General features: G+C 44.5%; 1 protein-coding gene across 1 annotated transcript; it reads left to right on the top strand.

Annotated features, from left to right (window-relative positions):
* The first annotated feature begins 3576 nt into the window (after positions 1-3576).
* Positions 3577-5407, top strand: LOC109868934 (class E basic helix-loop-helix protein 23-like). Its single transcript, XM_031804100.1, has one exon. It carries the CDS (start codon positions 3925-3927, stop codon positions 4600-4602), a length of 678 nt encoding a protein of 225 aa, XP_031659960.1. The 5' UTR covers positions 3577-3924; the 3' UTR covers positions 4603-5407.
* The last annotated feature ends 8817 nt before the right edge of the window (positions 5408-14224 follow it).

Genomic DNA, 14224 nt, shown 5'->3' with positions numbered 1-14224 from the left:
CCATTTCTGTGGTACAGTTGATAACCATTGCCATGAACACTAAGAAGCCAACCTTAATGAAGCATATATCACTCGTTGGCCGATCCCTCTGTGCTGGCACAGATCTACTACTGACAGGGATCCTCTCAGGATCCGTCACCATTGACCCATCCTCCTCTACCTTCTTCACTGCCTCATCGTACGACACTTTCTGCACTACTCTGGCCACTTCCGATTTTCTTTTTAATCAAGTGAGCATCCCCACAGTTGACACAAAATCAAATCAAATCAAATTTATTTATATAGCCCTTCGTACATCAGCTGATATCTCAAAGTGCTGTACAGAAACCCAGCCTAAAACCTCAAACAGCAAGCAATGCAGGTGTAGAAGCACGGTGGCTAGGAAAAAACCTAGAGAGGAACCAGGCTATGTGGGGTGGCCAGTCCTCTTCTGGCTGTGCCGGGTGGAGATTATAACAGAACATGGCCAAGATGTTCAAATGTTCATAAATGACCAGCATGGTCGTATAATAATAAGGCAGAACAGTTGAAACTGGAGCAGCAGCACGGTCAGATGGACTGGTGACAGCAAGGAGTCATCATGTCAGGTAGTCCTGGGGCATGGTCCTAGGGCTCAGGTCCTCCGAGAGAGAGAAAAAAGAGAGAATTAGAGAGAGCATATGTGGGGTGGCCAGTCCTCTTCTGGCTGTGCCGGGTGGAGATTATAACAGAACATGGCCAAGATGTTCAAATGTTCATAAATGATCAGCATGTTCGAATAATAAGAAGGCAGAACAGTTAAAACTGGAGCAGCAGCACGGCCAGGTGGACTGGGGACAGCAAGGAGTCATCATGTCAGGTAATCCTGGGGCATGGTCCTAGGGCTCAGGTCCTCCGAGAGAGAGAAGGAGAGAATTAGAGAACGCACACTTAGATTCACACAGGACACCGAATAGGACAGGAGAAGTACTCCAGATATAACAAACTGACCCCAGCCCCCCGACACATAAACTACTGCAGCATAAATACTGGAGGCTGAGACATTCAAACAACTTGATCTACCGAAACTACACAATCCTCTGTCCCATGCCCTCCTGCACCCTTCCCACATCTTGAAATCTCCCTCCTACACACTGCTGCTACATGGCACCTGGCACCTAAAACATCTCTGTGGATGTGGCACAAAATCTCTAACTGATATATCCTAAAGACTGGGACTCAAATGGACTGACAGTGACTCACCATGTCTCACCACCGGGTTCTGCAGGTGTCATAAACACCAGGAATCTTCAACTTCAATTGCTTCACCTTCACACTTAACGCTACCCCAGAAATCCCTCCTTTCAAATGTGTCCTGTTCCTAAGAGCAAAGCAAGAAACAGATCTTGACCCAAGTTGCGTGACTGGAAGCACCCGCTCCCTCAGGGCAGGAGAAACAGAAACAAATATCACGAGTCCACTACAAGTTACCTTCACTGATTCAACTGTACCCAATTCCTTTCCCACCCACCCTGAAACCTCAAATGGATCTGCCAAAAGGCAAGGATCCACTTTCTCCAAATATTTCACTCCTACTGGACCAGATTCTTCTTTATCATGTCCATCAATACCAGGTTCGGTCTTCGAGCTCTTCACCACACCATCCACCTCACTAAACTCGCCCTCATTCACTTCCATTTCACCTCCAGAACTCGACCTGGCATATGCTCACACTGATTGCACTTAACACCAATCTTCTTTGACACACCATCTCCCTCTTTTCCTCCATCTTCAATAGATTCAAACTTAATCTCTGCCTCTCTCATTGTCTTTAACCTCTTCTTCCTCTCTTTTCCCCCCATTCCTCTTCCGAAATCCAATTAAACTACTCCTTGTGAATATATTCCACTTTTCCAAATCGAAATCTCTTTCTTGCCTCCTGGAGGGACGTCATCTCCGGGTGCACCAAAACCTCACTAGTAGTTTGAGCACAAAACCCCCTTCTCGCGCTCAGATCACAATGTAATGCGTCATTCTGAACAGAAGGTGGAAGTGTTTCCATCTCCTACTAGTACCAGTGGAAGTGGTGCTTCAGCAAGCCTACAAACTGTAATACTTGTAGAGGATCAATCAATCAACAAATTGATTGGAATGCTTAATATCAAGTTAATTTAACGGCAGCCCTGCCTTAAATCCCCAAATACCATAAGGTAGAAAACAGCGATGTGATTTGGTGAGCTGTTTGTTTACTGCTTCGTACGTTGGGTTCACTGTTTGGGTCATCTGTTTCTTTAAGCTTCTGATGTTTTATCGGTAATTGTCTAGGAAATTAATGGTAAACATGGACAGGTTATTTGAGATGGCACTTTCACAACAATGATGTTACTTAGAGAGATATATGTTTTTTAATATAGTTGTTATGTCCCTGAATGTGTGGGCAAAGCTAGGCTAGTTATTGTGAGGATGCAACAAAGTAGCCTAAAGCAAGACACTGGATACATTTTGGAAATGCAATAGGCCTATGCCATGTTTTCACGTGCTTTCCCCTGTCGCCTCTGTCCGTGAGCATTTGGTGTTGATACTGCTAATGTGCATGGTAAACCACCATGCCTTGGGCCTCCCTTCCTCCGATAAGCCCTGATTCTGGGGCCCGGCCAGGCTACACGATTAATAGGGTACCACCCAGTGGGTCACGGTTCCGCTCTCTCTCTCTTTCTCTCTCAATTCAATTCAATTCAATTCAATTCAATTCAATTCAATTCAATTCAAGGGCTTTATTGGCATGGGAAACATGTGTTAACATTGCCAAAGCAAGTGAGGTAGACAACATACAAAGGGAATATATAAATCTCTCTCTGTCTCTTTCTCTCTCTCGCTCTGTCCTTCTGGGCTGAAACATGCGTCGCTGGAGCTGTCCATGGTCCTGAAACATCCACACTAGTCTTTCATTGTAGAAAATGGAGTGAAATAGTGCTGTTTTTCCTCTGCCAGCCTCACCCTGGCAACCTCACCCTGTCAGGCTCACCCTGGGCCTCACCCTCCCAGTCGCACCCTGCCAGCCTGAATGGTATTCCTAAAAGTTGAATGGTATTCCTAAAAGTTGAATGGTATTCCTAAAAGTTGAGTGGTATTCCTAAAAGTTTAATGGTATTCCTAAAAGTGGATAGAAATCTGAATTGGAACACTTCACCATCCAGGGTTTTGGAGGAGTTGGATTTGCATAAAATGATGATCATATAAACTTCCAATATTGATTAAATAAAATGTAGCCTATGTTGGCCATGCACTTCATAGCCTGTTTTCAGGCTGCCTAAAGTGGCCTAAACTAAGATAGGTGCATTTTCGTTTCCAATATTATCTAATGATTGTCTTTACTCCTGTATATATATATTGGGACAACAAATGCCCACCACGATTTGTCAAACATAGACTAACTCAATATTATAGGCGAACGCTATTTATGACAGTTTGTGTTGCACTTATCATTATTCTGATCGAAATTAGGACCATACCAGTGTTCCACCCTAGTAATTAAAACGCCCCCCTGATTGGACAGATAGATAATCCCGGTGGGCCTCGCGCTCCTACTAACGCGCGAGTGGGACTGAGCGCGAGTCACAATCTGCCCAGGGCGAGGGCAAGACGCATGCGAGAACCCGGTTAAGGAGGCACGCGCTCCAGTCTCTCACCCATGCCAGTCTTTAAACTCGTTTAACGTCGCTTTGCAAAACACACAATTACAGAAGTGGTTTTTAATTTATATGCGCGCAGGGGAACGTAAACAGGGCTGAATTCAGCAAGAGGCCGAATCCATTCACTGCAACTGTTCTGAAGAGCCACAGAGTAAGTGTGTTGACAAGGACTCCGGGAGAGTGTGTGAATACTCTCCACGACAAAAGAACGACAGGGAGGAAGAGGATACATTTCAATCGTATATTTTTAATTGTCCTTATTTTGGAAGAGAAAATGAATGCCGGAGAAGAGAACCTGCTGAAGTCCATCAGCAACGACACTCTACTCGACCTGACGCAGCGCTATGGCCAGTCCGCATTCGGCTTTGGACCTGGTCAGGTTACTGGAAGTTCTGGTGGGCGCTACCCTCTCACACCGGCCGCGGACTTCCTCCACGGTCAGACGGGCAAGTCCAACGAGAGCGGCGGGGAGCAGACCAGCGATGACGACGACAGTTTTGACCCTCTGGACCCCCGGAAGAGGGGCTCGGGCTTCGACGATGACAAACACGGGGGTCCCCTTTCTAAGAAGCCCAAGGAGCAGCGGTCTCTGCGCCTGAGCATCAATGCGCGCGAGAGGAGACGGATGCACGACCTGAACGATGCACTAGACGGCCTGCGCTCTGTGATCCCATATGCGCACAGCCCGTCGGTGAGGAAACTCTCCAAAATAGCCACTCTCCTCCTGGCCAAGAACTACATCCTCATGCAGGCTCAGGCTCTGGAGGAGATGAGGCGGCTGGTGGCTTATCTGAACCAGGGACAGAGCATCAACTCGCCCATCCCCACCGCCCTTGCACCCTTTGGACAGGCGGCCGTGTACCCTTTCACGGGCTCGGCACTCGCCTCCCACGCCGATAAATACTCAGGGACAACTGCAAGTCTCTTCAAGCACCACAACGACAAGCCTTGATATCGTTTCTCTGTATATACCTGAACTTCATCCAATTGTATCCATATATCGGTCTCTCTCTCCCACTTTCTATAGTTATTTGAATACGTTGGAATGGGGACTAGGCCTACAGAATAAAGTCTAATGCGTAAATCCTAAACTATGTTTAAATAACAGCTGCCATGTTTCATCCAGATTGAACAAAAACATGAAAAACAACACTGGCCTTTACTAAAGGCTACATTAATGTCAGGGTTGGAGCTAAAAAATAGCTTATTTTTTTATATATGGGAGAAAGTGTTTATCTTTCCCTAAACTCTCCTCAGAGTTACAGGAATTTGATGAGTTGTTGTGGCCGTGACTTCCCTTGTTTTAATTGACAGTTTGACATTTTATGTGTGGCCATAAAAACGGTACCCTTGCAAAAGTTATGAGTGATCTAAATATCTTATTCTTGTGTACTATGCAACATTCAGCAAAACTAAGAAAAATACGGAGAGAGATGACGAAAATGCTTTCCAGTGTCCAAATTATTTTGCAGCACTGTACATTTTGAATTAACTTCCCTGATTTTAACTGATGCTATGTGGGGAAACACTAGTTTATTATGTCATATATTTTTGAAAAGATGTATTGAGGATTTTGGTTTGGTTATTGCACAATTCACATGATTGTAAGCTATTGTACAACTGTGGAAAACTACTTGATCAAAGTACTGCTATGGCATTGGTTTTCAAAACAACAGCCTGACGAAGCATTTGGTTGTGTTGCAACATGAATTTCATATATTGTTTATATGTCTTTATAAATAAAACACATATCTATGCTCGAATAGGCTGCTATTTGTATTTTTCCTTAAACTTGATTCCACACACCAAAACCATGCACAAAATTAAATTGACACATTCAAATCATTTTACTTTATCTAGAGTTTATTAACACTGAACTGAACTGATTTGTTGTTTTATAGCTTTTGGGACAGTGGTCAGGTGATTCAGACACAAATACATACCATAGTTATGTTTGTAATTAACATTTTAATTGCCAATTTACCACACGTTTTTCAGTTGTAGCCTACAATTTGTTAAAATGGTTTGTCGTTTACCAGACGTCTTAATTTAATAAATAAACTGACCGTGATTAGGCTACCCATGTGGATTTCCAGGTGAGTATCAGCAATAGGCTATAATAAATTATCTCACAACAATTTAGGAAATGCACTCTTTTCACACATTTTTTTCATATAAACCTACAGTAGGCCTGTCTACAATTCTCGATGGAAAATCACAGCAATTAACACCTAATCTCACTCCTAGTTTTTCTAGGCTTCATGACGTTGACAAACCTATCCATCATTCATTTCTGCGTAATGTCGCGAATGAATGGGTTCCACAAAATTAATTAGAAACTTCGTTGAGTGATCCGCTCTATTTCCCCCCCCCATTAAACACCCCTTTGACATGAAGAGATACATTTATATCGCAGTAAACGAGCCGGGTCTGGCTGGTGGGGCCCGCTGGCGTGCTGAGGGGTCGGTGGCGCTGAAGGGAACGGCGCAAGAGCCGCCCCGGGCGCCCAGGACCTGTCTCCCGATATTTGGGTGATTGCGAGGCCTCGGCGAGTTTTCTCCAACCCAGCCGGATTATTAAGACGATTCCAACTCCTGTCTCCCTCGTCTCATTAATTCGATGAACGTTACAGAGGGCAGTTTTGATTTGCAGGGCAGTGCATTGCATGGAAAACTAAGAGGTGGAATATATAGCTTAATCCTTATCTGAGAAATACGATTGTTTTCGCTGTAGGCCTATATTTTAAATGAAGGATAGTCAAACACATTTACTGTAGTCCTATCGTTTTCAGAACAGTACAAATAAATTAGGCTTACAGAAAACTCATGCACACTAAAACAACTCCTTATCAACTTAATAAATAATTCTGCAGAAATTGACTTATTTAAAATTATCCTAATCAAAAACAAGGAAATGGTGTGCCTTTTTCACCAATAGCAACACGTTGTAGTCTGTGTTATAAATATTTTCGGTAATTATTATACCAATTTAAACTAACATTTTTACAGTTTAATGAGACCTCCGACTAATCACACCTGTCGTCAATGTAGGCATACATTTAGGCCTACGTGGCAGATTTGATGTACATTTCTATTTGTTTTTTACAATAGGCTACCTCCAAAGAAAAGTTCGGTTGCAATAAAATGGCGAGAGAGAGAAAGAGCGAGGTACTTTTCAGTCAGTGTCACTGTGACTTAACTTAGCACCTTTCCACCTTTTACGCATGAGTCTGTCTGTGGGTTAAACCAGCCTATTCCTTAGCTGTGCCAAGGTGGGACACCTGGCCATGTATTCAAACAGAAGATAGACGTGAATTTAATATAATAGGAAAGATTGAGTGATTAACGAGAAGACCAATCATTCAGTCTCTCTGTTTTGTCGCTAAGGGTTGCCCCAGTCACTCTATAACAGTTTAGATGGATGTCATAACAGCATGCCACCTCTGGCATCTCAAATTGGAGTTCTGATGACAGACGACTCCTCAGCAGCCCCGCGTGACAGGCAGAGGATCGGGGATTCGTTGTGACAAACGGTGCTGTTGATTTTAGGCCATAGCCTCTGTCTCGAGCTCAATCACTATCCACTTCAGCTAATTGGCTTGGATGAGACGGCTGCCTTTTTGCACGGAAGTCTGTATGGTCAGTTTCCCAGTGTCTCCGGTAAACTGCATGGTTTATCACTTGATACAGTATGTGTTCATGGAGACAACTTTCAATATCGCTGTAGCTTGTACGTTTCAGGGTGACAATTGATTAATTATTAGAATATCAACTATATTGGTGCGTTCTTGACCTTGGTGTGTGGCACATTCAGACCAGGGTCTAGAAGGAAACACTAACTCTGAAATAATTATTTCAAATCTTTTTCAACTCTTATTTGCCCTTGAAATGTAATTTGTATTGCCAACAATAACGAAACCAACAACAAAATATGCCACTTTCTAAAGAGATTTTAAACTATTTATAAATAGTTTATAGACTGCTGTTTATTAGTTCAACTAAATGCGATACCTAAATATTATCAGTATTTATGATAATGGCACCATAATGAAATCCCTCCCAATCTGTCTAGATAACTTCATCATATATTACGTGATGTACATAGCCTACTCATATACTGACTCTTGTTGACACACACACACACACACACACACACACACACACACACACACACACACACACACACACACACACACACACACACACACACACACACACACACACACACACACACACACACACACACACACACACACACACATTTGGAATGCACACACATGCCCTCAGTGATGTTATGTAGACCAACACATATCCCAGCACATTCCTGCCTACCTGCACAACTGTGTCCAATCTAGTGCACAGTACTAAGCTGCATCTCTGGTGTCTGTAAACGTTTGTGTTTGTTCTCAGTGGGATCAGAAGGGAGTGATTTCATTAGCAGGGCCGTGAGCTTTGATGTATGTTGTTGTGCTTTTCCACAACCCGATGGTATAGTAGTAAAAACATATGCCCTTAAGTGCCAACCTCTCTCTAATGCTTCTGACAGCGCTGCTTTCTCTAATTACGCTCTCTCAGAGACTGGCCTTCGTGTCTGATGCACATTGTGACACTCTTTATCACACTCGTATACACAGAGGACAAACACACACACGCACACACAGACACACACACACACGAACGCACTCACAAAAAAACATACATACTGCAGAGGGTTGTTGGCGGGGTTGGGGATGAGGGGGGGTGGGCTGTGCTTTAGAATAAAATGCTTTGCAGGTTTTTGTTCAAATCTGCTCAGGGAGGCAAACCTGTTCTGTTAGATGCCAATTGATACTGGAAACAGGGGTGTTTGGGCACGATCAAGTGGTGGAAGGGGGGAAAGTTTGCATAAACAATAGAGCCTGTGTGAGTTTGGGGTGGGGGGTATGTTTCTGTGTGTGCCTGATTCTGGTAGTTCTGGTAGCAGAGAGAAAGAAGGAGGGAGACAAAGGGAAACATGTTAAAAAGAGGTATAGCGTGAGAGAGGGAAGTGCTGATGGCTCTGTGTTATTGTGCCTGCAGTGGCACTGGAAGGACCCCCCAGTGTTCCATTCCTCTATGACATCACTGCTCTCCTCCCTCCCAGCCCCGCCTTGTCAGAAGCAATGAACGGGTGAGTCAGTTGGTTCCGAGGAGCCATGTGATTCGGGGCGACGTTGCTGCGAGTGTGGAGAGATGGGTCCGGGTCTTCCATTCATTACCCTCATCAGATGGGTAATGGGGGGTAGTGTTGGGGGGAGGACTATGTGTTCATATGGCCGCAAAACTTCAGAACATGGCAGTCAGGCAAAGCGTTTTGCCTATCGCCACAAGGCACCTGACACCACACATTGTAAACCCAGACTGTGTAGACGAGCTGGGGCTGGGCCTAGAGAGAGGGAGGGGAGACGAGAGGAGCAGGGAGGGGAGACTGCAGGACAACATGAACATGGAGGAGCTGATTTGCCTCCGTCTATAGCATTGTTTAAGATTATACTGTGCTATGGAGTTGTGTCCCAAAAAAAACTATTTTGCACAAAACATATTATTTTACTGTGTGCATCTTTAAGCACTTGGCTGGACCAATGTTACTATACAGTATCTAATGGCAGGGCTACATTGATATTCCTAATCACTTTAGAATCAAAAGAGCTCTTTCGCTCTGTCACTGCCTCTGACCCCTTTCACTCCCTCCACCCCACCCCACCCTTTCTTTTTGATTTCCCGGTCTCACCAACTATTATCCCTCCCTCCCTCTTGGCCTGTGGTCTTGACAGAAGATGTGAGTTGACAAACGGGGGCATCCGTTACCTTGGCACAGCCTAATCTCTGTAATGGTCCTCAGACACACCACTGACTGGTGGGGAACTTTGGGGGAAATGGAGGGAAATGGGGGCACAGACACACACACACACACCTACTACACCCTCCGCATCTAGCTCCCTGCTCCGTACCAGATGAACACAGACACACACAGAGTACCCTCACCCAACACCCGGCTCCGTACCAGCTGAACACACACACACACACCGAATACCCTCACCCATCACCCTGTTCCGTACCAGCTGACGAGGGCCGTGGTTTTGTGGGAGCAGGGGGAGTTCGTTATCCTCATTAATTAATGCCAAATGCGATGTAGTTGGCCATCCATAATCCTCCATGCGGAGACACAGTGACAGGCAGGCAGGCAGGGCCGGCCCCACCCTCCACAGCCACTCATAGACACACACACAGGAAATGAAGATGCATTTAACTCTCATCATCAATGTGAGTTTGGGACTGGGTGTATGTTTGTGTGTGTGTGTGTGTGTGTGTGTGTGTGTGTGTGTGTGTGTGTGTGTGTGTGTGTGTGTGTGTGTGTGTGTATGTGTGAGGTGTGCATCAATAGGCCTACTTAGGCCAAATTAACCTCCGTTAGTGAAACCAGGCCACTCGCACTGGTTGTCGCACTAGCATCTTATTGTCATCCTTCACCACTGCCAATCCTGCATCTTATTGTCATCCTTCACCACTGCCTATCCTGCATCTTATTGTCATCCTTCACCACTGCCTATCCTGCATCTTATTGTCATCCTTCACCACTGCCTATCCTGCATCTTATTGTCATCTTTCACCACTGCCTATCCTGCATCTTATTGTCATCCTTCACCACTGCCTATCCTGCATCTTATTGTCATCCTTCACCACTGCCTATCCTGCATCTTATTGTCATCCTTCACCACTGCCTATCCTGCATCTTATTGTCATCCTTCACCACTGCCTATCCTGCATCTTATTGTCATCCTTCACCACTGCCTATCCTGCATCTTATTGTCATCCTTCACCACTGCCTATCCTGCATCTTATTGTCATCCTTCACCACTGCCAATCCTGCATCTTATTGTCATACTTCACCACTGCCTATCCTGCATCTTATTGTCATCCTTCACCACTGCCAATCCTGCATCTTATTGTCATCCTTCACCACTGCCTATCCTGCATCTTATTGTCATCCTTCACCACTGCCTATCCTGCATCTTATTGTCATCCTTCACCACTGCCTAACTGTAACTGCTTTTACACAATACAATCTTTGTTTGGTGTTTTCCCCTTTCATCTACTTTCCTTTTAAATTGTACCTACAGATGTAGGATCTTAATTTGATCACCCTGTTGCAGGACATTTAAAACGTGTAATGTATTTGAGGTGTAATGTATTTCTACGTTGAAATTTCAGACTTGTTTTTCCCTTAAGAAAAATGTACTGTATCAGCCTCTACAAATGTTTCATAAATTATAATCCACTAAGGTTACATTTACACAGTCCATTTCTGGAAAAATATCTATTATGATTTGGCAAAAGACCAATAATTGGGCAAAACATAAAAATTGAGCTGTCTGTGTAAACACAAACACATAATAATTCAATAATTTCCTGCTGTAGCAAACTGGGTCAAATTAAGATCCTACATCTGTATGTGTGTACTACAACAGGGTGTTATAGGATGAAGATGTGTCAGACATATAGGATGAAGATGGGTCTTGGAAGTGAGCGGGACAGGGGTGCAGGGGGTGCAGTACCCTCCTGAATGAAAGGCAAGATTAATGGCGTTTCCCTGCCGCAGATCGTCTCGCGCTCGCCTAATTAAAAGAGTTGGAACATGCGCATGGCCATGGATCAGTGGCTTTTAATGAGGAGCTTGTAGGCCCATTTGGGTCTCATTTTCTGCTTAATAAGGACGGTTTAAAAAGTCATTTTGGAGGGATGTGACTCCTTTAAACCTGCTCATTATCAATAATAGTGCTTCAGTTAAGTACTTCAGGAAACGCTGTGTTTAATTAATATTGTGGGGTACACGTGGATTAGCTGACAGGCTGGAATGGAGCAAAGAGAGAGAGAGAGCGGAGGGGAGGGGAGGTGGGGGGCTGTAATTGATGAAGAACTTTCAAGGGCACTGATTTCATTAAGCAGCTTCATTACGACCCAAATAACTCTTCATGTCATTTCAATGCTCCAGTCGCTCTCCCAGACACACACACACACGCGCACACACACACACATACACACACATACACACATGTGCGCAAACACGCACAGACAGACACACACACGAGCAAACACAGACACACAGACACAGACATGTATTGTCTTGTGTAGGAGGAGGACACAATAAGGATTTTCACATTAGAGGGTTTGTTTTCACGTTTAGGTTGTGAAGTAAATGCCTACTGCATATTGTGTTTTGATTGATTTAAGATGACTCCACTGCAGCCATCCATTGCAATTTGATTCTGATTTGTAATGGAAGACTTTTCCATTGAAGCTTGCAAACACAGGGTCACCTGAGAGCTTTGAAGGTCATGGGTTTACAGGAAAAGCAGGCTTGACAGAAGAGAGTGGGTTGGAGGTGGGTGGGCCGAATCCTCTAGCAACTTCCACCACTCAGACCCATTGTTCTCTCCCACAGAGCTACAGTTACTAAAGGCTCTTATGGGCACTTTATCCTATTGTGATAATCTGCTTAGTCCTGGACTCCACTGTTGTGTATCTGGTGCTGGACTCCACTGTTGTGTATCTGGAGCTGGACTCCACTGTTGTGTATCTGGAGCTGGACTCCACTGATGTGTATCTGGAGCTGGACTCCACTGTTGTGTATCTGGAGCTGGACTCCACTGATGTGTATCTGGAGCTGGACTCCACTGTTGTGTATCTGGAGCTGGACTCCACTGATGTGTATCTGGAGCTGGACTCCACTGATGTGTATCTGGTGCTGGACTCCACTGTTGTGTATCTGGAGCTGGACTCCACTGTTGTGTATCTGGAGCTGGACTCCACTGATGTGTATCTGGAGCTGGACTCCACTGATGTGTATCTGGTGCTGGACTCCACTGTTGTGTATCTGGTGCTGGACTCCACTGTTGTGTATCTGGTGCTGGACTCCACTGTTGTGTATCTGGAGCTGGACTCCACTGTTGTGTATCTGGTGCTGGACTCCACTGTTGTGTATCTGGTGCTGGACTCCACTGTTGTGTATCTGGAGCTGGACTCCACTGTTGTGTATCTGAAGCTGGACTCCACTGTTGTGTATCTGAAGCTGGACTCCACTGTTGTGTATCTGGAGCTGGACTCCACTGTTGTGTATCTGGAGCTGGACTCCACTGTTGTGTATCTGAAGCCATGCAGGGAAGTGGTGTACTTGAGGGGTTTTGTTGCGCTGCCTCTAAATCTCTGGGGGGTTTCTGCTTTCACTGCAGGACCAATTACAAGGGCCAACACTGTGGAGGCTTGCTGGGTGACATGAGGCTCACTAGTGGCAGGTCTCAATCATCAATCAATCAATATTTTAAAGAGACAATAAAAAAATAAGATAAGAATTACACATCAGCCTAACAATAAGGAAAAGAGTGTTCGGCGTGAGGATAATTTATTGTTGAACTCAGCGGGTTTTGTCTGGCTAATAGCATTCACAATGGGCTGCAATATTCAAGGTCAATTAAATCAAATTAAATCCAACTTGAGAGTCCTCATTTTTTGTGTGCAACGGTTGTTACCACGGCCTTTAGGTCTAGGTTGTGGGTCTGCCTGTTTTCTATACTGGATATTGCCTGTACATTATATGCCCATTGCACTGCACACAATGTAAACTTAGTCTTGAATGATGCATGCCAAAATATACCTGAGATAAGGCACTGGTGATAATGCAACCACTCAATCTAAAAGCCAGTTCACCAGTATTAACGAAATTGCGACCGCTTTTTTTGTTCAAACCCACAAGAACTTTTAAAGATGATAATCTGTTTGCATCTGCCAATTGATTGTCTGTCCATAATCCAGACGACCCTTCCCCAGAGTTCCCTATACAGTTAGTCTCTTTCTGTAACGTGGCAATTAAGGAGAACAAGAGGCTCAATTAAAGATGTTGCAGAACTGCTGTACTTTAAGCACCACTCCCTTCTGCCCAGTTTCAATGATGTTGCTATAGCAATCAATCTATTTTTACCATCCCTGTAACTGTCGCTTCTGTGGAGAGATCCTTTTGTCAACTAAAACTCATAATGAACTACAAGAACAAGCATTAGACTCTCGGCCTGAAATACGCTTTGGAACACCTGAGTAAGCTCCACTCATTACACTGGTGCCGTCGTAGCCTTGACCACGGCATTTGTTTACTGACATCCCCTTATACTTAAACAAATAGTACATATGGAAATTGAAAAGGTTTTGAATTCCTTTTTGGATGGTTACTGTCAAAATGATGGACATCGATGATCGGCGCGTGCCCTCCCCCGCCCTTCTGGGCCCGCAGTTGGTGGTGTTGTATTTTCTGTCTCTCCTTTGCTATTGTTCCCATTTCTGTCTCAATACATTGAATTCGAGAATGCGTTTGGTGTATTAGTAGCATGGTAAGAGGGATGACGTAAGTAGTTCATCCAAAGAAGTGGACTGAATGGCTTATGTTCAATTGTAGAACAAGAGAAAATAGGAAGAGGGAGAAGGAAAGGGAGGGAGAGGCTAGAAAGGAGGAGGAGAAGTAGGATGAGGAGGAGGCAAGAGGGAGGGAGAGTCTCCTTTTAATCATCA

The sequence above is a fragment of the Oncorhynchus kisutch genome, linkage group LG24 (assembly GCF_002021735.2).
Source record: "Oncorhynchus kisutch isolate 150728-3 linkage group LG24, Okis_V2, whole genome shotgun sequence".
Taxonomy (NCBI): domain Eukaryota; kingdom Metazoa; phylum Chordata; class Actinopteri; order Salmoniformes; family Salmonidae; genus Oncorhynchus; species Oncorhynchus kisutch.
The sequence above is the reverse complement of the archived record's forward strand: the minus strand, read 5'-3'. Positions and strand labels throughout refer to the sequence as shown.